At 38.0% G+C, this 26,374-nt stretch overlaps 1 protein-coding gene across 5 annotated transcripts in view; it reads right to left on the bottom strand.

The window, feature by feature from the left end:
- Nucleotides 1-26,374, bottom strand: part of ROBO2 (roundabout guidance receptor 2) — a 400,731-nt gene that overhangs the window by 107,321 nt on the left and 267,036 nt on the right. For all 5 annotated transcript variants that reach the window (XM_031046916.2, XM_031046914.2, XM_034073045.1 and 2 more), the window contains exons 4-6: nt 25,278-25,416; nt 10,549-10,676; nt 7,222-7,233 (exon numbers count right to left, since the gene is read on the bottom strand). In XM_031046916.2, the coding sequence (XP_030902776.2) occupies nt 7,222-7,233; nt 10,549-10,676; nt 25,278-25,416 (279 nt within the window). The remainder of the gene's footprint in view (nt 1-7,221; nt 7,234-10,548; nt 10,677-25,277; nt 25,417-26,374) is intronic.

Here is a 26,374-nt window from a genome sequence, read left to right on the forward strand (position 1 = left end):
CTAAAATTACACAGTTGAAGGTGGCAAAATGGATACTTGGTTTTGATTCTTCTGAAAAGCAGCTTCCCATAACCTAGGGGAGTATGAGTAATCCATAGCTCTGATACCATCTCTAACACTGACACTGCTTCAAAATTAATTCTCATATGTCCTGCAGCAACAGATCAAATATACAAAATTAGAAGCACAGGGGCAAGTGGGGAGAAATTTTTGAAGGTTGAATGAAAGGAAGCCCTGGAAGTGGAATCAGGCTACAGTGGGGCAGAGGTAGAGAGCAAGGGGAAGTGAGGCCTCAGCAAGTTTATTACTAGGACCAGTTCTCCTGTGAGTGTCCTTCACGCTGCTCCTCACTCATGGAAAGTGAGAAATTCCCTTTGTTTTCTTTTCTGTTTCCTGTTTTCAGATAAGCCATGTACAAAAACACTAGCGCGAAAAGATCACACTTCATTCATTTGAGAACACTAAATCTTCCTTCATACCTGGACTAATTGTGCTAATCTTCAATTTAAATTCAGGTTCTGAATTTCACATAGAGCAACATTTCTATCTTCAGTCGCCCTGAAACTCTGAAGCAGATAATCTCTGAAAGCATGGAAGTATTAGCATTTGTTTTTCTTTCTTTGCCAGAGGTAGAAGTCTAGAGAATCAATCAATAAAAACTGCTAACTGTCCTATGTATTTTGACACATGAAATCTCTCTTTTATCCCTGGATGACCTAAGAGACAGAAATGGGATAAATCTTCATGGTGGAAAAAAGAGAAGCAAGATAAACAATAATGAAAGAAGCAGGTTTGGTTTATAGTCGAAGTTTCCCTGCCAATTTCAGTTAACATAACTGCAAAATCTGCATTTGTTGAAACATGCACACACAAAAAATACTATCAAGGATTTTCTTCTCCCTTCTTTAGAACTCTAGAACTAATGTTAATAAAACAAAACTGTGAGAATAATTAGAAAAATCCATCCCTGATTTCTACATAGCAGAAATGAAGGACATCTATTTTGTATCTTCCACCACCTTTTCCAGTTGTCTGAGTTCAACAGCAAAGCGTTTCTGAACCCCTCCTCCTCTTTGTTTTATGGTACATTTAAATATTAAGCTTAAATACCTGGTCTGAATTTCATCTCAGCATTAGACTGTAGCCTGCTCTCATTTAATCATACATCTCTATTTTATTATATCTTGTCCAGCCACCTCTTTTAAGAGATCCCTGTGCTTTACAGATGCTCCTAGAAAATCCCTTCCACAAAGTCCTTCACTTAGTTTTGATGCATATAAGGAGAGGCAACACTGATTCTGTGTGCCCAATAACTTACATTAATCAGGACTTTATTCTAGACAATGCTTTCTAGCTTCTTTCTTTTTCCTCAAGTCCCTCAGATTCAGGATATACCACTTGTCAGATCAGATAGAAAAGATGAGGTTTCCCCAAATCATCACATTTTAGCCTGTTTGCTGCTGTAAACCCCACCATTAGGGAATGGCTCTTGCTACTATACTTTCTGTGAGTTTAGCAAACAAAACAAATTATGCCAACAAAAAGACATGTAATCTGCCATGATTCCTTTTGTCATGGGAGATAGCAGGAGGGTTTGTTGGTAATGTGTTTGAGAAAGAAAAGCATACCCCTTGCTGCTATAGTAAGATTTCATCAAAATAATGAGCATAATCTGGTTATCTCCTTCAGAAAAGAAACGTGAATTCACATGGTGAAGAGCTAAGACGATGAGAAGAGTAAAGAGCTTAGATGGGCTAATAGGCTACATCTACAGTGAGAAAGATGAATTCCTGGCTTGTTTACCCTTAAGAATAAAAAAGGCAGAGAGGACAATCTCTGCTCAATTTGAGCCACTGCTAAGTGAAGAGAGGAAAAGGAGAGAGGAAGAAAAAGAGACTCTTTATGCTGCCTGAAAATGCTAGTGTTCAACAAATAGTGCATACAGTAGTTTTGCTATTGAGTAATACCGAGTAATTACCTAACTGTAATATGGCTATCAGCAACTCAGCAAACAAAGTAAAGGGAAAAGTGAATAGATTAACATATTGAGCTCCACATTACTCTTAAAAGAAACATAAGTGACTTCTCCTTTTAGAAAGAGGAAGGTAAAATTTTTTGGGGAGCAACCAACACATCAAAAGGCTTTTTTATACACTCATTTTCCAAGACTTATGAAGAGACCCAGAATCCACTGAAGTAAGAAAATAATGCCTACTGATTGGAGCATGCTTCTGGAAGGTTAAAAAAGATTTACACATTGAACTTCCTAAAACCTTCCCAAGCTGGAGTTCAGCAAAAAAAAAAATTGGTGCTTGATCACTTCCTGCACTTGCTGTAACTGGGTTTTCTCTAATAGAAGTACTAGTAAGTACTTGGTGCCATGGTGGAATGAGCCAGAGTATCACAATATGACATGCTAAAACTTCTAGTACATATACTGCTATCTTTCACATCTATTATTGAAGAAGAATCCTCCTTTACCAGCTCTTCTGTGTCTCTGTTCTGACTGCTATCTGGAATACCTAAGAAGACCTGGAGCAGCTGGAACTGAAGCCAAGTTTTGTGGACTGATACTTAAATGCTTGGTGGTTAATGTGCTCAGGGTTCAGTTGCTGAGCCATTCTGGCCTATATACTCCAAACATATTTCTATGGTATCTGAAGTCATTACAGGATTCATGTTCACATTCAGTGGCAAAAGTGGACTTTTGCCAAAGTAGAAATGATAGGACTTTAGGATTTTTAGTTTGTTTTTTTAAAGGCTAAAAAGTGTCAGGACAAGTCAGCTTCATATTTTAGCTCTTCCTGGTATACAAAGAAATCTCAGTTTCATTCCACAGCAACCTTTTCTCTTTAATCTGAAGAATGTGTCTATTTTACACAAGAACGACGTGTTATTCTTTCACTTACGGAAGGAACAAATCCAAGAAGCCTAATATCCACTCGTGTCCTTACCCTCTTCTGAAAAGTTTTATAGGTGATAGCAGGCAGACAGGCTATTTTCCACACTGATACAGATCTGAGACTTCAGTCACTGCCAAGCATGATCTCACCTCTTCCGACACACACCAATTGCCATTACTGAGATTTTATAAATCCTCAGTGTTTCTAGTGAAGGTGACATATTCATGAATATACTAAAAGAAAAGCATTCATCCTACACAGACTTTCCCTGCAAAAGTCAGAATGAAGAACAATAGAGAGAGATGCTTCTCACCAATCTGCACCATCTAACAACATCAAACAACATGGTTTCTAGTCACAACACCTAATGCAACTTTAAAATACAGTCCTTTCTATTTTACATTTCATGCTGCACCACCCTTAACAGATCATTAAGTCATGCCAGGCTGATTTATGTCATGAAAACTTCCCAGAGCAGAGTGAAATCCATCATACAGTCACATTGCACTTAAAAGTGAATAGACTGTGTTTAATTATTATGAAATTTGGAAAATTCACAGCATGTGTCTTATTTGTTTCTCTCTTCTTTAACATGGGAGGGAAGTGAAGTTTTTGTAGCTTGGTTGGTCTCCCATTAGCGGGAGATTCTCCTTAGTGAATTCCAAATACTTAATTCCTATCCATGTGGCAAAAGTATTGCTATTTGCTGCATGCTGCTTCTTTCTGGGAAGAGAAGTCATAACAAATGACACTAAACTAAGTAAACCTGACATACTGCAAGGAAACTGAAATGTACAGAATTGTATTTTCACTTGGATGTAGTTGAAATCAATTTGAAAACTGAGTACTCTGTCATCTGAATGACTTCTTGGATGATTAGTAAAAAGGTAACTGAAACATCAGACAGATCTTCATAGATCTTTTATTTGAACTTCAGGTCTCCCTTCTCCAAGCAGTTTAACAACTGCTGTTGAAAAAAAGGTCCGTGCTACTTTCAGTGGGCCTATATGAAACTTTTGCTCCTCCCACCTTTTGCGCTGCCTTTAGCAGCTATTTCCCCATCCAACTGCCATAAGAAACACAGCAGAATGCAAAAGTACAAAAAAACCCCACTGACTTGCTCATCTGGAAAATCCATCTAATGAGTTAAAATGGTCTAAAAAGGGATAAATATCTTGTTTCCTAAACCCATCTGGTGTAAATCCTGTCAGAAATCTTTTCAAAAGGTTATAAATAAGAGAACATCTATTTTAGAAATGGGTAACACATTTATGCCTAGCAGCAAATCCAAACATGATGAGTAATCTGGCATAGAGCTGTTAAATTCACCAGCTGCCATCCACCTCGGGCAGAATCATACTTCGTTTTGTCTGTGTAGTATGTACCATATGTTAATAACTGCTTGAACCGAACATGCCCATTGGTAATTTCACTCCTGAATTTTCCACTCAAGCTGAAATTTAAATAAAAATGTCCCAAGTAACAGAATATAAATATTTGAAACAGGAAAAACTGAATAGAAAATTAAAGTTGTTCCATTTGCAACAAGTATTGCAATCCTGGAACATTAAAAATAAGTTTCTCTATTCTTCAGTGACAAGCCATTGCAAGAAAATGGTTTGGTCTTGTTTAAAACGCAACAAAGACAAAACCTGTCTGCTTTGAGTTGGAGGTAGTGATGAAAGGTAGAGGCACCTATAAAAGTCTCAGGTGTTACAAAAGAATATAAACTTTGAAACTGCTTCCCTGCAGTTTAACATATATATATGATTAAATAAGTATACTTTCCTTAACACAGCAGCCTCCTTGAGAGCTGCTAGCTTACTAGCATTGAGTAGTGTTCGCCGTAGCTACCTTTCTCTAAGGAGAGGTATTTTTGCTCTGCATTCTGGTAAACTTCCTGAACAAGAAACAGATGCAACAGGATTTGACTCACCATTCTTGTCAAATGCCATTTTTAACAGAAGATTGCTTGGGCTTCTCAGTGGAAAACTGGTGGCAGAGAGGGAAGTTACTTTGTTTTGACTTAATGGGCTTTAAATTTTCAAAACCCAGGATAGGTAGCTGCCTGCTTTGCCTACTCTTTGAATGAAACAGAGATATGAACTGTAGAGATCAGTTTTATTTCAGGTCCTTAAGCAGAAAACAAGAAAATTATAAACACTGTATGGACAACATTGCCTTTTCTGCAGGCACAGGAACAGATGAAAGTGATCTAAAGAAACTGATCTGCTTATACATGGCAATTACACACATACTGGTACAGTAGTTCTATATGTTAAATATCTTCAGGGTTGGACTTACTTACTTAACAATCTTTTCACAACTCACAAAGATAATCACTCAATTAAAGAGTTTGATAAAGACCATATGCTCATATAATAATTATTTTAAGATCAACCATTCTAATTTGTTTCCTGAATAAGCCATGTAAAAGAAGGATTTTCTTTGTACCAGATGCTCTCTTGCAACAATATAAAATAGCATAGGTAGGGAATATGCCAAACTGACAACAGAATGGTCACACAAGTGGACCATAAACCTGCACATAAGGACTTGAGACCAGGAGCTTCTGTATAAGCTTTGGAAATGGAATCATGAATGACTCAATGAAAGGTCTTGAAAAAAGAATCAGCATTCAGAAATGAGATATCATTAACATTGCCAAAACCTACCATTTTCATCTGTTTTATGTGGCTTTCACAGAGCCTGAAAGTCTCTACTTTGTAATGTTTCTTCTTGCCTTTCTTTTAAGAGTGAGCAAAGTGAGAAAAATATCTAGAAGTAAAATACTTTTAAACCTGCAGCATTTTCTTAGGGAATGAAGAACAAGCCATAAACCCCCCTCTCTCTGAGAGATTTACATTACAAGACATTGTCCAAATGCACATAGATAGGGTTAGAAAAGCAGGTAGAATTCACACTAGAGTTTCTAAGCAAAGGAAAATTTCCCGAGTTTACTCCAGGTTTACACTGTTACATCTCCTGGGAATTAAGGTCTTGAGAACTAGCATAATGCCAGAGTAATACAGTAGTGACTGGGGCTTAAAGCTTGCTATCAAAATCCCAACTAGAGAACAGTGACCTTCCATTCTGCACAGGGAACTCTCCAGATGTCAATAAGCTATGCTGTGACTGCAGAGGTACTTGGCTTGGTTCTATGTATGCTAGTCCAAGCAAGTTAATAAGCATGGGATCACACTAGTTCTTGAAAGAGAGGCCTGACCTGGATTTTACCTTTAAATTTTTCCAAAATTTCTTCCTCCAAACTCATAACAATAAAGAGCTGTGAAAAGTGGAAACTCAGGAACTTTAGTCAAAACCTAACAAAGGTTCTGCCTAAATAAATACCAAACCTCTCAGCAATCTCCATAAAACCCAGTACAGATTTCTCACGCTAATCCAAACAGATCAGAGTAACCTTATTATTATTCTAAAAGATACATCTAAACAGAAACTACAGAAATCAGAAGAGCAGTTAAATTATCTAGAAAATTCATATAGGCACAGAGGAAACATCCATGAAAGAAAATGAGATAATCTGTTCAGGATATTTCTGAACACCAAAAGTGAATTTCAGCTACTGACAGTCGCGAATTTTCCATTATGTTGTCATACTTTTATAAATCTTCAGAAGTAATTTAAAAGGCATAGGAATAAAAAAGTAAAATCTTCAGTGTGAAAATTAAAAATCCAGGGGTTGTGTTCCTCCAGACTTGTTATTGCAAACAGTCTACATCCTATACAGTGCATTCCGGAATGCACTCCAAGATGACCAAAGACAAAAAAGCAATGATGAGCTTTCATAACAAGCACAGATATCCACTCCATCCCCTCTTCAATTTTGAGACTGCTTCATTTCAAAACTCTTTGAAAGATACAAGTAAGACAGGACATGCAAAGCCTGTGCTTTTACTGCTATGCAATAAAAGCATAATGAGCTGATTGTGTAGGGCCTGGTAGAAGCTCACGGAAGTCAAAATAAGCCTCTCTGTTGATTTCAATGGCTTTTATACCAGGCCCTTAAAGAGACTGTTAAAAGCAGCTGAATGAGTGATTTTGGCTAGGTATCATCACACCCACCCTGTTTAGCTGATTGGTATTTATTGGTGATTAGGCAAATGCATTTATACATGACACAGCAGAAAACACAAAGTTTGGAAATAGCACTTTGTCAGTCAAAATCACTTGCCTGGGGTTAGACAGTTAAAACTATAAGGCACTGGCTGCTAATTTCAGCCAGTTAAATGCTGTTGCAAATGAAAGATGAAGCATTGCATGAAGCCATGCTAAAATGGATAGAAGGATGGTTACTTACCAACGGGGCGAGCTGTTGACATTACAATGGTGTAGTGAGAACATAAAAAAGAAATTAAAAAAAGAAAAGAATATCTGTCAGAATGCATGACGTGTAATGTTACCTTCTACTATGGATACTACCATGATTGCTAACCCCTCAAATGACAGCCTAAGTACAATGTTTACTGTTGTTGTTTAGTCACGTGCCACTATTATCACATTTACTTGAGCATAGCATCTAAACAAGCTGACTGGAACCATTCTCTGAGAAGCATTTTTATTATCTTCACATGCCATCATCAAGTATCATTGTTAATGCCTGATAAAAGAAAAATTGCATTGCATTAGCACAAACTTTTGGACCAAGATGAACACATCAATTTAAGCCTCAGACTGCCAAATGTCATGCCAGTAAATGCAAGGTGTTTGCTTTCTGAGTCAAATACCAATTGAATTTTAAGCATGACCAGTCAGTACAGCAATAAGGGCTACAGAAAGCCCAGGACAGTTTTTCTCATTCAATAAAGGGCGTGAAAGTTTACAGCACACTGCTTTTTCCTCACTGACAGTGCTGATGAAAATATAACAAATAGGCTGAAATGGCCGCAGGGATTTCAAGCCAGAACTTCCCAAATCACTGCTTAGATAACTTCTACTTCCTAAAAACATTGCTGCTAAATGATCGACAGTTTAATACTGTTTCAGGCTGATATAAAGATTGAAAGCTGCTGCTGGTGCTGCAACAAGTTGATTTCTTGATTATAGCAACAGCCCTTCATTATACTTGTGCTGTGGAAGAGGCCTGTCAGTCCCTCTGTTAATAAAGACATCCCCTTCCAGAAGAGCTGAAAATTTGGACATAAAATTGACTCCAGGTTGTAACTGTGTAGGCAAAACTTCCCTTATTTCAGCAGCAGAAATAGCTACAAAATTCTGAGCAACAGCACAGGCGTTTTTTTCCCCTCTTTTTCTTTTTAAGAGGTTTACCAGCTCTACATGCTTATGTGCAGGCTAGGGCAAAATGCAATATATGTAGATACAAAGGTAACACGGTATGCAAGGACATTGTTATTTTTCAGCCTTTCTATGGCTTTATCTGTACTTCGCAATATCCACTTTGTTTAACTATCTCAAGCCTGCTGCCCTTTATAATCCCATCATCTATTTGAAGACTTTCTGGCTTTTGGTATTATGGACTTATTCCTTCTGCAGAGAGATGAGGAATAAGGGTGATATGCATCTTTCCAAGAGAGGGCATGAAGGCTCAGTCACAGAATTCAAATTCTGTTGTTTGTGACTCTGTAACACAAACTTCCTGACTGCATCATCATTCCTTGGATTTGAAAAGATGGAGCCATGCATGAAGGAGCAAAGGATTATGCTGTTGTTGCCAGGTTTACAGCAGTAACTACACAACACCTGCAAGGAGCGAGGCGCCCTCAAAGTACATTCTGCAATGCTATGTGGTTTTGCTCTTCTGCATGGTAAAAGTGGTTTCAGACAAAACTGGCAAAAGTTTAAGAATTTATAATAAAGGCTTCCTTTAACTAAAAAGACTGTTGTTTGTGGTCCTATTAAAGTTAATGTGAGTTTGCCCAGTCCTTTGTTTTCAGAAAATTCAGAGTAATAGCTTTCTCTATTGAATGTCTTGTTTCTTCTCATCTTCTGTCATATTCTGAACATTTAATATGCTTATAATATTGTGGCTTCCTTTGTGTTGGATAAACACTATCTATTTGACTGTAAATGAGAAACCTGGGGCGGTGGTGGTGGGGGGAGAATACCCAAGATAATGAAAACCTGCTTTTACTGGAGGAAAATCGATTAAATTATATATTTCCTCAGGTTTTTTCCACCTTAATTTCATCAAGTTCAAGCTTCAGTGATTTCAAAGGATTTTTTTTTGCTTGGTTCTAGCCATTGTTTATATCACAACTCTCGGTAGCAAATCTGAAAGGCTGGCTCCAATATGTATAAAGTAGACACAGGTCTAGGAGCGTATAAAGCCCAGTGAATTGGTTGCCAGGTTTGTCGGATACCATGATTGTGCCTGTGACAAAACAAAGTGAGAGTATATCTGGGAGCTCCCTGTAGTGACTATTTTTCTTATAATACAAAATGGAAGAACAATCTCTTACACAAGCATATAGCAGGTAAACCCATTTCTTCAGCTTAAAATGGAAAGAGCTGCATTATCACTGATTGTCTAAAGTGAACAATGAGGTGATATTTTAGGAGATGGATTATCACAATAATCTCTTTTCTTTGTTATATACTAACATCTTCCCCCTAGCAAAGACACTTTGTTCTTTTTTTTTTTTCCCTTTGAATTCAGCAAATTAAACTGAACTGTGTCCATGCATTAAATGGATGGAAATGGAAGCTGGCCTCTTGGGTCAGTTGACCCCAGTTCTAATAAAGCAATCCATTGAGACTTTGAACATTTGATTTAATGTGTATGAAAAGAGGAGGACAGATAAAGCTAAAAATGTTTTTATTAACCTTTCACAGCTCTACTGAAAACCATCAGCATGCACCACTAAACTGTGAAATAGTGTCTGCATGATATCCATTGTGCCAAATTGCTGCTTATCTTTTGCAATAAAGTAATAACTATTATATTTTATTTACTCATATGGAAACATTAGCCTAGAAACTTTTTCTCTCCCCGTAATCTTTAGCATGTCTATATCTACTGCCACAAAAGACATCTTGGCAACTCATTATTCTGCTGGTCTTAAAACCTCCTTACCACATCAAAGAGCAGCACATAAACAATGAGTGGATATCAGAGACCAAGAATATTTTAGAAGAGAATAGGTTAGTCTTTACCTTGTAATACTTACAAAATTTAATTAGAATTTTCTTTTCCTTTGGCTAGGGTTTATCTTTCAGATAAAGAGTAATGGTAGAGAGTTTAATTATGGCAGAGCTAGTCACATAAACACATCTGCATTATGTTTGCCATTAATAAACATGGTTTCTTACTATATTCTTTATACTTACTAGAGAAAGAATACCCTAAGCTGATGGCTCACATATTAATGTCTATGGCCACAGTTATATAGTGCTTGCTTATGCATATATATGCATCTGTTCAATAAAAAACAACAACATTGGAACAGCTCTTTAACTGCAGGGAGATTCTATCCTACTGAAGTCAGTTCAGATTTTGCCTGAAACATAAACACGACCAGGATTTCACCTTTGTTGTAAATCAGTGCAGTACCAGCAACTGCAAAGGGTATGTGAAATCCAAACAACGCCAGGTAAGGACATGGCCCATTTCATCAGAAAGCAATTTATCCATATAGGGGACATTCCCTCCCTCCATGAAAACACTCACCTCGCACAGTAAGGGTAGCAGAAGCTTCCACTTTTCCAACTCGATTCTCTGCAATGCATGTGTAGGTTCCTTCATCTGTGCTCATGGCCTTCTTAATACGCAAAGTATAGTCATCTTTGATGTCATACCTGCATTACAGAAAAAGAATGAGAACTCTCTCTCTGGACAGCATTAATGAACAAAAACTCTCACCTGGAACATGCCAGTCTGAATCTATCCTGGAGCCAACTTTGGAAGATAAATTATTATCTAGCATTAGATAATTCCACCAAGCATTAATCTTCATGACATTTTTATTGCACTCTGCATTAGTTAAAAACTTTACATAAAATTAGTATTGCTATGTTCACTCAGTATTAGGGCTTTATTAATAATATCATTCACTTTGTCCTTGATCTAGAGCAATAAGATAAAATTAAGCTATCAGACATCAGTTATCAATACATGACAGCTCAGGTTTATCATGCCTTTAACTATGTGAGCTCTGCTTTTCACCTTTTGCTGATTTGGAAATTTCCCTTTATATATAGTTTTTCTCTACAGCAGCAACCCCACAGGGACACTGCGAACATGTTGGCAGGACCTGACACGACACGATTACAAACAATAAAAAATATATTTAAGCTCTGGAAGGTGACATTTATTGAAGAGGAACATAAAAGGAGATTTATCAATTTCACAAAATGGTTCATTAAGGGTGGACAATGACATTTTCTCTTTCTTAAAATAAATCAGAAATAATTCAGTTACGCTTTGTCTGGGGTTTTTTTGGGTTTTTTTTTGTTGTTGCTATTGCCATAATAGTTCTAAAACTATGAAGATGTATAAAACTTGAAATAATACAAAGTACTTCAGCATGCAGTGAACATTCATTCTTGAGGCATTTAGAGTGCTTACACCTAGAAAAATATTTTCAGTTAAACTGTTATTATCCTGCACAAGTGATGCTTACACTTTAGGCTCTAACAACCTATTGTAGGCTCTGATCCAAAGCTCATTAATGTCAATGGGAGACTTCGTCTTGTATGAAATTTCTTTGGCTTCCAGATCAGGAAAACCCTGGTGTTCAGCACTGATAATTTACTCTTGAAATACTTTCTTATAAAATTAGTTTCAGCAACATTTCTTCTAGACATAATAAGCCCATGATACTTCAAGTCACCTTGGACCTAGAGTTACCTTCAGGTTCTCATGCATTAAACAGTGAAATTGAATATGAAACTAAAGAGATATCTTAGACTGCAGGAGATGTCAGTACTCTTTCTTCCTGTATACACACTTATGACATAACTTCAGAAGAACTAATTTACCTTCTCTATGTTATACAATAAAGACCTTGTAGACTTGTTGAGCAAACATACTGAAATCATATGGAAGAGCACCCTTAAATGTTTTGATGAATAAGAATGCAAAGCAGCTAGTTACAGGAATGTTGTGAGCCTCTATGATTATTTTTTAATGCTTTGAGAATCTGAACCTAATTTCTGTGTACATAATGCACATTGCTGTTGGTTCCTGTAGGATAGATTTGTAGAGAGAGCACTGTGTGGTAACAGACTTTAAAGCATCTTAACTCAAAGGATACTGTAAGTTGAAACATTTAAAGTTCTGTTATGTCTAATTAAAGCTCACAACATCAATTAGAGCATTAGTAGCTATTCTAAGAATAAAGACAAGTCAAGACATCTTTTTCACACTCACCACAATACATAATTCCATATTCACTAAGTCCATGCAATTCATTAGCAAAACAAAAACATTTAGAAAGACCAAATTGAGGTCAACCATTTTGTCAGAGATAAGCACAAACACATATAATACCTTTTTGTTAGGAGTTACATTTAACCACATGTAAATGCAGTACCTCAGGTTTAACTAACAAATAAGAGACATGCCAAGGTGAAGAATAAATACATGCCATGGCAAACGTTTAGGGACAACTTTTTTTGCTAGTGTAGTGACATTGAAGGGGATAGGGGAGAACACTGGAGAACTTACTGTGCAGTGTCTGGAGCAGTACAGATCTATTACAACTACATTCAATAGCTATATGCATTTGAGGAACATTTCTTTTTGCCTGCTCACAAATTCTGTCATTTTGCATGCTGTGCTGCACTAGTCAATGGCAAATAGAAATCACTGTTTTCATATGACAGAAAAGGCAAATTGCCTCCCTTAAAAATCTCAAGAATATGACAACAGTACCCCACAATGATGGAGCAGTTATTTGCCTTGGGCGACCATAGAATTGCAGCAAGAAAATATGGTTATTTTCTTGACATGAGGCCAGCCTTAGGGGACTAGAAATATAACGTTGCATTCAGCTCCTGTAAGATGAGAAAACTAAGATCTGTTGTAATATAAACACGAGCTGGATATAGGAATCACAGTTATAAACCTGGGCAACAATTAGCCATTGATTTCATCGCTTTTCTTTGGGACAAATAACATCATTGTGTCTCATTTACCACTGCTGAGAGAAAACTAGAAGGGCAGTGGGACTGAACCTGAGTGCTTGCTTGAACTGGGATGCAGGCAGCCTGGGACAGGGCCCTCCAGTCTGTTGTTGGGCTGCAGCTGACTCGCTCTTCTTCATGTCACCAATGTGCTGGTGCTGGTGCTGGCATGCCAGCCAGCTGCCTTGGAGGCTTCGGCAGCCTTTATGTCTGCACCTGCCAATCATGCACATTGTGCAAAGGCTGCATGGCATGCCAGGACGCAGAGCTGGGTACAGCCATCATCTTCCCATTGGGCCGTGAAACAGAGGGTGGTGTAAACATGTCATTATTTCAGGCCAGTTATCAATTACTTCTAGGACAGGTCCAGATCTCCTGGTTTGCTTCTCCAACAAGGCCATACTGGGATATTGGACCACCCTGACAGAACATGGCGTCTAGCAATTAGATTCATACATAGATGGACCCATGGGGCATTATAACCATCTGCTGTGCTAAAGTATTGAAACACTGCCCCTCAGTCATCTGTTCCACCCACACTGTCCCCAGAACTCACCACGGTTCGGTGAAGAGGTTTGACAGATGAAGCAGGAAGGAAACTGGCTTTTAGCCTGGTCCACAGCAGCACAAGGGGCTTGTGTGAGAAAGGGACTGTGAAGTAACAGGGAGTGAAGCCTGAATATGTTTTCAGTTTCTCAAACATCCATTTTGAAGAGTTTCTTGTCTCCTCTCTTTTGAAGAGGAGCATCTTTAGAAGCAAGATGCTTCTACCTGAGTTTGTGGAGACATTCACTCTCATCTAAATTAGTGCTACTGAACACTTGGGAATCAGGATCAGGGCCTCTCTGATTGCTAATCCCAATTACCAGACTCCTGGACTGATGATGGAATGGCAGAAAACCAGGGTTTACTGGTTAAGTTGGTCCTAAACGCTGCCAGTGCACTAAGAAGGTAATGCCTTTAGAGTATGTTCAGTGTCAAGAAACACCTTCTGACACATTGCCCAAATATTGCTGACTCCTAGCCAATTAATGCCAACATTCAGTAAAAAACACAGGGCGTCAGACACCAGTTCCACATGTTTATGGCCATCTAACTGATTTTAAGTACTTCTCTTTGCTAAATATTTGGAGGTGCTTAACCTTTTGGTTCAGCTCAGACTTCAGCCATCAGACTGAGCTGGGAGAAGTCTTTCAAACAGCCTTGGATATAAACCAGCCACTTTTGGGCACCACGTTACATAATTCCTGTTCTACCAATAATGGTTAGAGCAGGTCTGCTTTTAATTAACCGAGAAGGAAAGGGTGGGCAGGGAACTGGAAAGGAAAAAAGAGAGACAACAAGCAGATGAGAAAACACTGCTGGTGAGGAAATTCTAACAGAAATTGGGTGATTTTGAGTGAAATCTGGCAGTTTCTGGCACATATGAATGCATTCATTATTGCTGGTTTTGATTAATGACAGTTGTACAATAGTATGCTGACAGTCACTGCCATACAGACACAATTTTTTTCGTATGAAACACTGCTGAAAATGCAACCCAATCAGATTTGGCCCCTGAACAACATGTGCTATCATCACTGTACCGTGAATTGAGATTGATTGGTAACCAGCTGTGACAAAGTGGGAAAAAGAGCCTTGTCTTTTTGCAAGAAAAGAGGAAAAATAAAAAAACTGAATTGTGTCAAAACCATTGCCATCTGCTCAACCAAATAACACAAACAACAAAACACATTAACTGTTTTTAAGGACCACAAATTAATATCCTGAGGTTGGATTCATGTGTTGGCTTAAGCATCTAAGAATGCTCTTGAATTGAACTGGTTTTGTCACAGTTATAATTTCCACACATCCCCCACACCCCCCCGTTCAAAAGTGATCTGTCCATACTCAGTCACCACTCTTCCATGGCTATCAAATAACAAAAAGATAAATTTCAGTAATTTAGATAGATTTAGCAATGTGCTGCTTTGCATTTGGTATACATTTTACTGAGTGCTTCACAGAACCCCTGCATTTCCAGTTAAAATGTGCATGCAGCTATGCATAAAAAAACATGCACCTCTTTATCTTTCACATGCACAGGTAGCAAAACTGTGTCTACAGCTGGAGTCATCAAATTCCTAGATATCCAAGTAGGTCCAACTGGTAATACAAGAAAGTACTTGCTTCATCAGTGTATTTTAAAGCTGTGAGAAGGGATTACTGAATTTAACAAATCCAACTCAAAAAGTCGTATTTCTTGCTACAGGAATTTACAAGAGAAAAACATCGCATCTTAACTGTTGCAAACTGGCTTCAATAAAATGTACATCAATTTATACCAGGCCCCTATTTTCTCCTAAAATGTTACTTTAAAATATGTAAATAAATTAATAATCTTTGTATATGGGTTTTGCAGGCTTTCTTTTTTTTTAGAGATGGCACAAAAATGACTTTGCTCTGTTTTCCTTTGCCTGCTTGCCAGGCAGTTTTGCAAAACAGGCACAAAGCTCCAAGATTACTCACAACATAAATGATTAGGGAGTCCAAACAGAGAGATGCTACCGGCCAAAACCAGAGTAAACAGGAGGTAGTTAAGGAGGCTTAAGCTTCTGTCTCCACTTCTCTTTTGTGGTGCTGGCACTTCAGCTCCCAGTATAGTGCCACAGCTTTTCACTGGCTCCTAGACCCTGTGCCAGATGGAGGGAGCCAGAGAGGAACTGCAGTGAGACAGGAAGCATGAGCTCAGTTACCTGCTTCAGCCTTGTGTGATCCAGAAGAAGAACAGAGGGCCTCCACCTGCATTCCCATCAGTGATGCAGTCAGCCCTACTGCCAGCTTCCTTATAAGAAAGGGTGGGTTTTTTTTCCACTTCCATTCCATGCATTGATAAGTGGAAGAATAAAGGAGCACAAACCCATGTGAGTGATAGCTTTCTGAGGCAAAGATAAAGGAGTCTCTGTTTATCTCTCACTACCAAAACCTGAATCAGCAACAGGGAGATGTATATATTTGCATGCACTGGTCTCAAATTACTCTGTTGTAGCCCTAAAATCAAGGCTGCTTCTTGCAGGGTGGCTCTAATACACTGCTTAGAGCTATGACAAATTGAGCTACCAGGAGCTATCCGCAAGGTGCTGACAGGATGTCTGCCACTCACATCTACACGTTCAGATTCCCATTTATTCTTTGGCTACACCATTCATTTCAGAGAAAGGTATGAAGCAATGTGACATTGCCCTGAATTTCTTTGTGCAAGGCATACGTACAAGCAGTCATATGAAATGGTTCACTGATCTTATGCCAACAAACCAGAAAAATAACTGATACAGGTTTGTATAATTGATTGACTATTTTGATACTTTTATAATATACTGAAAGTGGGCTCTGCATTAGTCCAAAATCTTTTATGGGCTGTGATCTGCAGATTACTTGTAATTTTTTATAGTGGACACTCTTGACTGCCTTAACAGAAAATACAAACCCACACTGCACTGTACCTTAAATCAAGGCATTCCATAACATGGCCTAAATTCCATGGAATGGCCTAAATCTCATCAAAGATGTATACAACAGTCATTGGGCCAACACTGTGAAACCATACCTATGTTAAAGGAAATAGCGGTTTACAACTTCTCTGGAAGCATTGCACTGTCAGTACTACTCTCACATGCAAACATCCATATGTGATGGCACGTAACTAGTGCCTCACAAAATCAGTAGCTGTGCACCCAGGAGAGAGACAAGGAAGAAAAATTAAGACTGCTTTTTCATTTGCTTTGAAATAATTTGGAAACAGGCATAAGTTAAGAACAAAGCACATGTTTGGAAATCAGTGACTCAGTAAACTCTAAACTGATGCAGGCTGCGTGTTCTACCTCTACATCTCTGTCTGAACAGAGAAGTACTCACAGAATTACCACATGATAATTATCCAAAATGGGCTTCTGATTTGATTTGAGTTCGAGACAGAGCTCCACATTTCAAAAACTAGGACATCAGTGGAAGTATGAGCTAAGAGACCATGTAATGACTTGGCATGGAGACATATCCTCCTATCACCAGAAGTAGTCCCTTCCCTCACAGATGAGACACATTTGTCAGGCACTTGGGGAGATTTGCATTATTAATGCCTATGACATAAATTCATCTGTTAGAAAAGCACCCTCGATTCTCAGGGTTACTTGCTCAGCACATGCCACTGAAGTTAAAGAAAAGCAAAACACTGGGATTTGTCCATCTTTTTGTTTAAAATTGAAAGGATACTGCAAGGGCTGGGATACAGCAAGAAAGTCCGAGCTCAGAGTGGCATCTTGCACTCACTAAATATGGCTTAATGCATTCTTTTTTGTAACATGAGCACACAGATTGAGTAGTTTGAAATAGACAGAATTAGTGTTGGCCTGTCTATTATTATTTGCCTTAGATGATCTTAAGCTCTTTTCCAACCCTAATGATTCTATGATTAAGCATGATAAATGATTCTGATAAATTTGTCAGAGAACTGAATATCTTCTAATCTGTATTTCAAATCGGTAACCAGCCTTGAAGTGCTAATTAAAGATTAAGTCATGTTCGTGTTTTAATGAAAGTGCCTTCAACACTGCGGTTGAGCCAGAAGTTATACTATTAAAAAGTACATTTTGCTATTGTTAAGTAATGCTCAGAACAGGACTTACCAATAGGAACTGGAAGGTAGATCTTAGGGTTAAAACTTTAACCCTTTAACTTTTAACAGACAGTTTTTGCTTGTTTTTAACTGAGATGAAAACTTTTGTATCTCATGAAGGGATGGAATGTGTTACAGCAGAAGAAATCCCTGCAGGCCAGCCATTCCAGTAGCATCAATGATGCTCAGAGCTCTTGAATTTTAGTCCCACTTGAACATAACTACCAGCTTCCTTCTCCCTGCTTTCCTGTGGGTTTTACAGAAAAACTGCATAGTTAACTGTATTCACATTTTCATTCTGCAGTTTTAATAGTTAATAAACTGATCATAGTGAGCTTAAACTGCTTGATAGCCTTATACTTTTTAAGAAAGCAGGCTATCTCAATATTGTGAAACTCATAAATACAGTGTATAAACTATGTGATTACTAAGCTTTTACTTCATATACTCTGCTTTGTAAGCACTACAATGAGTATTTTGAGTGAAATTCTACATTAAGTAGAATTAAGTGATTCTGTGAGTAGAAAATTCACAGAAATCCATGTTTGAGGCTACTACTACTGGTGTTGAATTCTGTTTCAGAACTCTGCTAGTGGCTTCATTAATTTCCTGAAATGTAACAATTTTAGGATGTTAAATAAGCTAGAATTAAAAAATAAAACAATCCTATTTCAAGTGCACTGCTAGTCATCACTTCATAGATCACCAGAGGTTCACACAGCATAAAGAGAAAACATGTAGGCAGGACACAATTCCTTTACGGTTGCTGTCCGTGGAGTTGTAAAGCTATTTGCCCAACCTTGACCCTTATGTAACCAACTGGAGACTGTTTTCATGCATCTGCAAACAGACTGCCTGAAACAATAGCTCTTCTTCAGCTCTGTAGTGAGGACTGACACTTAACATGAAGCCAATTTAAATGTCAATGTTATTAACCATTTCTCTGCTGATCAGTCCAGCAGAGCCACACATCTAACATTTTGCTCACAGCATTTAATATTTCATGCAAACTGAATGGCAGATAACACTGGGTTAGACTGTAAACCTCTGGGGTAACTGTGGGACAATGCATTTACAGGACATGCTTCAATGCAATGCCTTGATGAATTTAAAACATTAAAAAAATACTCTAATTTACACTTTCTTTTGGCTATGCATTCCTCAGAAAACTGTAAGGAATATTGTTTTCACTTACAGAACAGGAAGGGATTACTAACACTCAAAATACCAATCAGAGAAGAGGCATTCTCAACCAAAAGACCAACAGAAGGGGGTACCCCACCAGCACTGGGCTACATCACCTTGACACTGTATAGAGAAAAAACAACCAATCTCTGCTTCTCTTTTACCCCTCTTCACCTCTCTATCTCTAAAGGATATCTCCGGCTTTACAGAAGTAGTTTTCTCAAATGATTCAACATAACAGCTAAAAATAGGCTTACTGCACTCCAATGAGATCTCCCTGTGTTCAGTTAGGCTACATGGATTCTCTGCAAGTACTGCTGCTGTTTGCCCTGTGCCAGACATGTGCTGCATTAAACCCAAGATAACAACATCCTCTGAAAACAACCTCTACTCCCTCCAGATGTAAGTAAGAATACAAATGGCATATTAAACCTCCTTCTTTCACTGTCTCTTTTTGACAAGCTATTAAGTTCATCCAATCTTCTCCCCTATGCTCCTCATAAAGGGACTTAATCTCTCCTTGATGCTTTCACTTAGGAAACAAAAGATAGGCATGCAAATCATACTAGATCTAACCAGAGGTGATGAATAGTACATGTGATAGAGCTAATATGAAAAACAGCCCTTTTCCCTGACCCTTTATTTAAAACCATTAATTGTTATTAATTGCAACAGAAATTTGCTGATGTAACCAAAGATTATATCAATTACATAACTCAAACACACTCTTTAATTAATTTTCAATACATATTAGACTGCATTTTGTTGCAATCTGCACAGAGATTAGGTATACCAAAGCACACAGCGCTGTAGTGTTATTAACTCATATTTCATGGAAAGGTCATTCTCCCCTTAGTTGTATCTAGAGGAGGCTGTAGTTAAATACCTCACTCTTCCATCTACAGAATACAAATAGAATTATGTAGCATTGTGTTGATTCTTAAAAATTACTGTCTCTCTGGCTTACAGGCGCTATCCTGTGACCATGGATGTGGTGGATTGACCCTGGTTAGATGCCAGATGCCTACCAACTGTCCTGCCCTGAGGAGGAATGAGAGGCAGAGACAATATGGGATGAACTGACCACAATTCTTGACTCACAAACCTTTTGTTATATTTTCTCAGATGAGGTGTGGGAAGGATAAAGTGGCATTTGATGGGCACCTGGTGTCCAGCCAGGCTCAACCCACCACAGTGGAGAAATACAAATGCAGAACATCACTGGTTATCAGCCCCTATCTCTATCTACTCTTAGAAAATCTAGCTTTTCTGAGTTTACTGGGATAAGGTTTGCTTTCAGTAGCATTTAAATCCACTTCAAAGATTTTGGAAGACAGCTATGTATTTTTTTAAACTTCATCATTTACCCTTAGTATTGAGCTCACAAGAAGCTATGGAGGAAAGCACAGAAATTATAGTAATTACAGAAAATGCACACCTATCAGAAGTATGACAGACAGTATTTCTGCACAGGCTATGTGTATACAATTACTTTTCAGGCACAAAGAGGCCAGTTTTAAAACCAGCAAGACACAGACATAAAAAATAACACCTACACAGACTTTTGTTGGAGCTGACATACAGTTAAGTCTATGCATTAAGAATGCATTTTCCCAAATAATTTTCCACAGAGATTCCTAATCTTTAGTAAATAAGAAAGGTTACTGTGCTGTTTATGATTTTCATTGCTGTGTGTCACTGCTCTGTTTCATTTAAGAACCTACAATCTCTTAACACTTAGCAATATATTTTGTGTAAACTACACACCATCTTCGCTCTGAAGCAACACTGTTGGTTCTCTGCCTACGCTCATGTTGCATAAGAGGTGCGTAGAACAAACACCTCTTCCTGCTGGTGCAGTTGCCACTTTTCATCTCTACTACAATGTTCCTCTAATCAGACAGTGCCTGTAAATGCAGCTTTCAAGAGCAGGTTGTAATTTCATTAAAGATGTATTTACTGAGCTAAACCAGCTGTTCTGAGCTGGAATGCAAAGAAAAAAAGGCCCATGTGACTGCTACTCAGCCATTTTTAAGGCAACTGGAAAATACATTTGCTGAGCTAACCTCACTCTCCCAAAGAGCTGGCACTGTTAGCTTCTTCCATGTAAGAGGTTTGAACAGTTATTACAGTTGCCATAAATTTTAACTTGCAATTGAAAATCTCTGCACTTCCCCCCCCCAAAAAATAGATAAAAAAGTCCATATTACTTGCTATGTAATTACAGGCTATGCAGCTGCTCTCTTCAGCTTCGCTAGAAAATTTGAAGACATGAAATACTGTACAAAACTTATTCAAATTTTGATTCAATTGCTAGTCACAGATACACCACTTTCATACTGGAGGCTCTCAAATAATATTACTTTCTTCCTGTTACCAGGACTAAAAAGCAGACAAATCAGAAGTTGATCCAGGCCACAATGAGTTCCTCTCCCCGCAGGAGACCATCAGCTCCTTAGCAGGAAAACATCATCTCTGTTTCTGCCAAGCAGATATCAAAGCAAAAACTACCTGAAGATGTGGCTGGAAAAAATCTTTAATGTCTAAAGACCAGTTTTGTTTAATTTTCAATAGGTCCTGGTCATTATACATGGCCACAATTGTCTGAATTGCTTCAGTACAATTTTTGTGCCATTTCCATGTGTCACTTATAATGAAAAGAAACTCCATGCATGAAAGAGTGAACCTAATATTTCAACCAAAGGCGTAGGACTGGTGACCCCACAATACCCTGTTCACTTCCAGTAGTTTGATATGTGTTATACTTGATTAACTGTTCCTTAGCCTTTGTGTACTGTGGAAGCTATGGTATGATGCTGAATTTTTAGAGCAACTAAAATAAAATATATCCCATGCGTCTCTACCCTTGACTCACAATGAATTTTAGTCTTGGGTCATTGATCTGAAATCAACAGCTTCTAGGAAAAAAAGCTTTACACACCCCAGAGTTAGCAGTGTACTTTGTTTTCCCTGTTGGTGTAGTATCAACATTGTCAATAGTGAGCTTTAATATGCTGGGGTTGGTTTAGTCTCTAAAAAGAATTTCAACCCTCAAGAATGTAATTCATTCATAATGAAAGTCTAGTAAATTCATAGTAAAAGGACTATGAAAATAGCATAAGTCACAAAGCTGTTTCCTACTGGTCCTTCTTATCACCACCTTAATTCCAGCCCAGCCATACACAGAAGAGCTCCATAGTGTATACCACAGTATTTGAAATCTCAAGTCAGGTGTACAAGATGTTGGACAAGTAACTTCCTTGACTGGTAGTGAGACTTATTTTTTCACAGGCATTTCAAAAACTTCCACTATAAGAACCTTTTTAAGGTTTTAAATTCAAAATATAGACTATCATAGTCAGTTTATATCATCAATTCAAAATAGCTAAAATTTGGAATCAAGCCTTGCACCTTCGGAATAAATTGATGTCCATCTGTTCTCAGTTTTAAAGCATGGTTATTCATAAATTTCTGGATAATTACATAGAAACTTCAACAAATTGGCCAAATTAAAATTTTTTCATAGTCATATTTTCAAACATAATAATTCCTTTAGAAACTGCTTTTTTCCCCCTCATTCAATCCAATTGCAACTGGAGATGCTTACAGTTCACCAGGGACCTTTATAATTAAAACTGTAACAGCCTGAAATTATTTTCCAATTATTACTCAACACACCAATCGGTGCAGCAATACTGTTTATATTTGTCACCAGAAATTACTGTGATTACTTTTCTCTTTGCTTTCACATATGTCACTAAAAAAAGCTAAAAGGAAAGAAGATGGAAAAACATAGAAGGATTTCTGAAGGCTATGGATGCAGTATCACTGATTCTGGCATTCACCAGGAGAATCACAGAAACAAAATGCATATACAATTTCAATTCATCCCACTTTGCTAGCACTGAACTAGACACTTCTGAAAGCTGAACTAAAACCAGACACATTTGAAAATGTGCACTAATTGTTGAAACAGATACCTACTATAATTGTCTCACAATCTAGGGATGAAGCCATAGGAAATTATTAACAGAATGAAAACAGACAGATGTGCAAAGAACATCATTAGGTGTAGAAACAAGAAAATGGATATTGAAAACTGTAAGACAAACAGCTGCACAGATATGCTCAGAAGAATTTCTGTATACAGAAAGAATTAAAAAGGACATTCCTTGAGGAATTCATATTAACTGCAGATCTTTATAATACAGAAGCTCAGAAGATAAAGCTAATTTTGGTTTTGCCTCAAAAAAAGGAAAATAAAACTCTGCCCACTTTGTCAAGGAAGAAAAAACTTTTTCTAAGAAGAAATTTTCTTCTTAATGTATAAAATTGCTATATTATAATTTTCTCATTCATCTATACGTTTAGACTACATCTGAGCAGATTCCTTTTCTTCCATTAAAAATCCAGAAAAAAAAAATAATAGCTTTTCTTTTAGCTGTTCCAAATTTATCTTCCTTGATTAAGCACCATACAGCATGGTTCGGAAATTTCTACTTTTTGGCCAGTGAAGGTTCTGCTGATATACCTTGCTATACAAATGAATACAATTCAGAAAAGTAAACATAAAGTGTTGATCATCAGATGTATTTGCTCTTTAAGTGTATGTTGGACTCTACCAGAGTGTGGCTCAGGTGGTGATAACTTGCTACATGGGCAGGGGCAGTCGTAGTCCTGTATTACCTGAGGTGGTCTCCAGTGTGAGATTTGGCAACTTTGCCCCTTCTTTACCTCTGATGCTCTGGGAAGCAGAGATAAATGAAGACATACCCTCACATTCTGCTTTAAGATGCTGGAACGCTGTTAACTAAATGTTAAACAGCAGTGTAAAAACACTGCAAAACATTGTGTGTAGTTTCTGAGTCTGAAGTTGATTATGACCAAAATGTATCTGATGAACCTTCTCTTCTTCTAGTTAAAAGCCCAGTGAAATCTCTTTCTATGATTCTATTACATTTCTTCTTTACAAATACATCAAGAGTGAACAGTAAAAATTACCCCTAAGGCCACAATACTATGTTTTTCACAAACAGATATAAAAGAAAACAAAGGAACACAGTCATTGGAAAAAAACTAATAAGAAGTTAAACCTAATCAAAGGCAGTGTTGGTTCATCATCTATTACTTCTGTTATAAGACCTAGAAGCAGACATGATTTAAAACAATGTAAGTAGCACAGCAGTAAGAACAAATCACAGAAGCACAATGTATTTACTATGACTATAGTCATATGCATGGTTAAATGGCAAGCAAAGAGAAAAAAGTCATCCTGCCATCCAGAATTCTGATCTTCAAAGTATTCTATGTACTACATGCATATACATCTACCAATACAATTAGCAAAACAGCTATGTAATTTTTAAACAACACAAAACACCATTGCAGCTACTCTTTTCTTAAGATCATGAGTGGAGGATCAGAAATAACAACTGACAGCCAGTCTATGTAACTCCAGTGTTTAAAGCACTGGTTTGAAGAACAGAAGTTTTAGATTTTTTTTTTCTCCTTTCTTCAAATTCCTCTGGCAACATCCCAGGAATAACCAACCCTTGTCTTTCCCTGGTCAGAAAGAACAATCAATTGTCTCGTTGAAATTAAAAGCATGGTGCAAAAGTGAATCAGGTGTCACAGGGCCAGAAGGATCAGTTTTGTTATGCAGACCTGGGTGGGTTCTAATCTCTGTTGCCAGACCTATTTCTGTGTTAACATCTTTTAATCTAATAATGATTCAACATCAAAACTAGAAAAAGTTCCAGAAATCAAGGACCAAACTCTGTTCTGTCAGCTAAAGGGAGCCAAGATAATTTAATATCCTTTTATGACAGACTCTCATCTCCTGCTTTCTTTGGAATTTTCTCCACGTTTGTTCCAGACTAAATGAATCTTTCTTGAACACAAGGGGCCTGTTCCAGATTTCAACTTTGTTTTCCACTTCTGCTAGCCTTGTATTTTGATTCCTCAAGAGGAAGGTTTCTCTCTAAGACTTAACAGATATGAGCCAAGAAGCCAACAAAACCTACCACAGCACTCTGCTTCCAATTCATCCTGCTAAGTGCAATGGAACGGCTCTGCAACTCTGCAGCCAAATTTTCTCCCTTTGGTATCAGCATGTTATTATGAAGGCTGTTATCACCAGTACATTCCTAAAACATCTTTACTTTCTCCAGCAAATTCAGTGAACACCCATTTGTTCACAATACCTACGCATCACTTTTCTTCCTTCCAGAGGAATCTATTATCTGGACAACTCAACCCAGATTGGGTTTCCCTACTTAGCTGGCTCTGGAACAGGTTTTGTGGTGCCAAAGACCACTTTATGGGAAATAAATTTTGGCCGTAATGTCAAATAACAAACTATAAGTAGTAGGGAGCAATTCCAGCATTACTCAAGAGTTGGAATTTGAAAGTGTGGGGAACATGAATGTTGGTCTCACCTTCCTCTTGGTAAGTCTGCATCATCTTTCTTCCACCGGACTGTGGGTGTGGGATCCCCCTGCACCTGGCACCGGAAATCCACAGCCTCCTCCTCCAGCACCACTTGGTTAATCGGTCGCCTGAGAAACGTGGGCCGCTCTTGAAAAAAGACATTAAAATTCCTTAGTGAGTCAGAGGGTTGAAACGAACACTTTCGACTTTTCAGCATCTTTCTGCTTACCAATTCACAGAATGAAGAAAGGAGGCTGAGCTCCACAAATTCAGACAAGTGGAACTGATGATGTGCATAAAGAACTAGGAAGACTCCAGGCTGGAGAGCCAGGAGCTGTCGCATCTGGCCCTCACGTGGCAGCTCGGTGCCAGCAGAAGGAAGCCTGTGCTAGCAATGACTACCCACACACCATGCAAGCAGAGAGGTCTCCAAGGCCATGCCCTTTCCTGCGAGCGTTTTGGCTCTGCACTCCCGCATACACAGAGTGTGATCTAAAAGCTCCTGCCTGCCCTAGCTATGTATGAGCTGCCAATGGAGATATCTTGCCTTTGGCAACAATCAATATCTCTATGATTCATATGAAAACCAAACTTTGTTATGAATCTCAGCCAGCTGTGGACTATTCTACAGAGGTCAGAGCTTCCCTGATCCCCATCTCTAACTTCACCATGGAAAACTAAATTAAGATCTGAATAATAAGTTCTGTTTACTCTTGTTATGTTAGCCTGCACGGCTACAAATATTATTAATCATCATAATGTTGTACAGGCCTGCTTAAAATCCAGATGCAGAGCCACAATCTGATCTCAGTTATACTGGTACAAACTCAAAGTACCGGTAATTTCATTTGAGAGGATGTCACTGGGGTTAGTTTCCAAGTTGCCTTTGGATTGCATGCATTTTGTTCTGTCCTCTCCTCCCCATACCACACTTTTATAGTCATAAATTATTTCTGCTAGTCAAACCATTGTAACACTGGGTTTATATGAAGCAGTATTTCAAGACAGGGATTTATTATAAAGATATTTAAAGCTGGTTACACACTAAGTTTCACATTTCATTCTCAGCAAGTTGAAGGGTATAATGTCACTTAAAAACTTATTT

The sequence above is a fragment of the Melopsittacus undulatus genome, chromosome 2 (genome assembly GCF_012275295.1).
Source record: "Melopsittacus undulatus isolate bMelUnd1 chromosome 2, bMelUnd1.mat.Z, whole genome shotgun sequence".
NCBI classification, from domain to species: domain Eukaryota; kingdom Metazoa; phylum Chordata; class Aves; order Psittaciformes; family Psittaculidae; genus Melopsittacus; species Melopsittacus undulatus.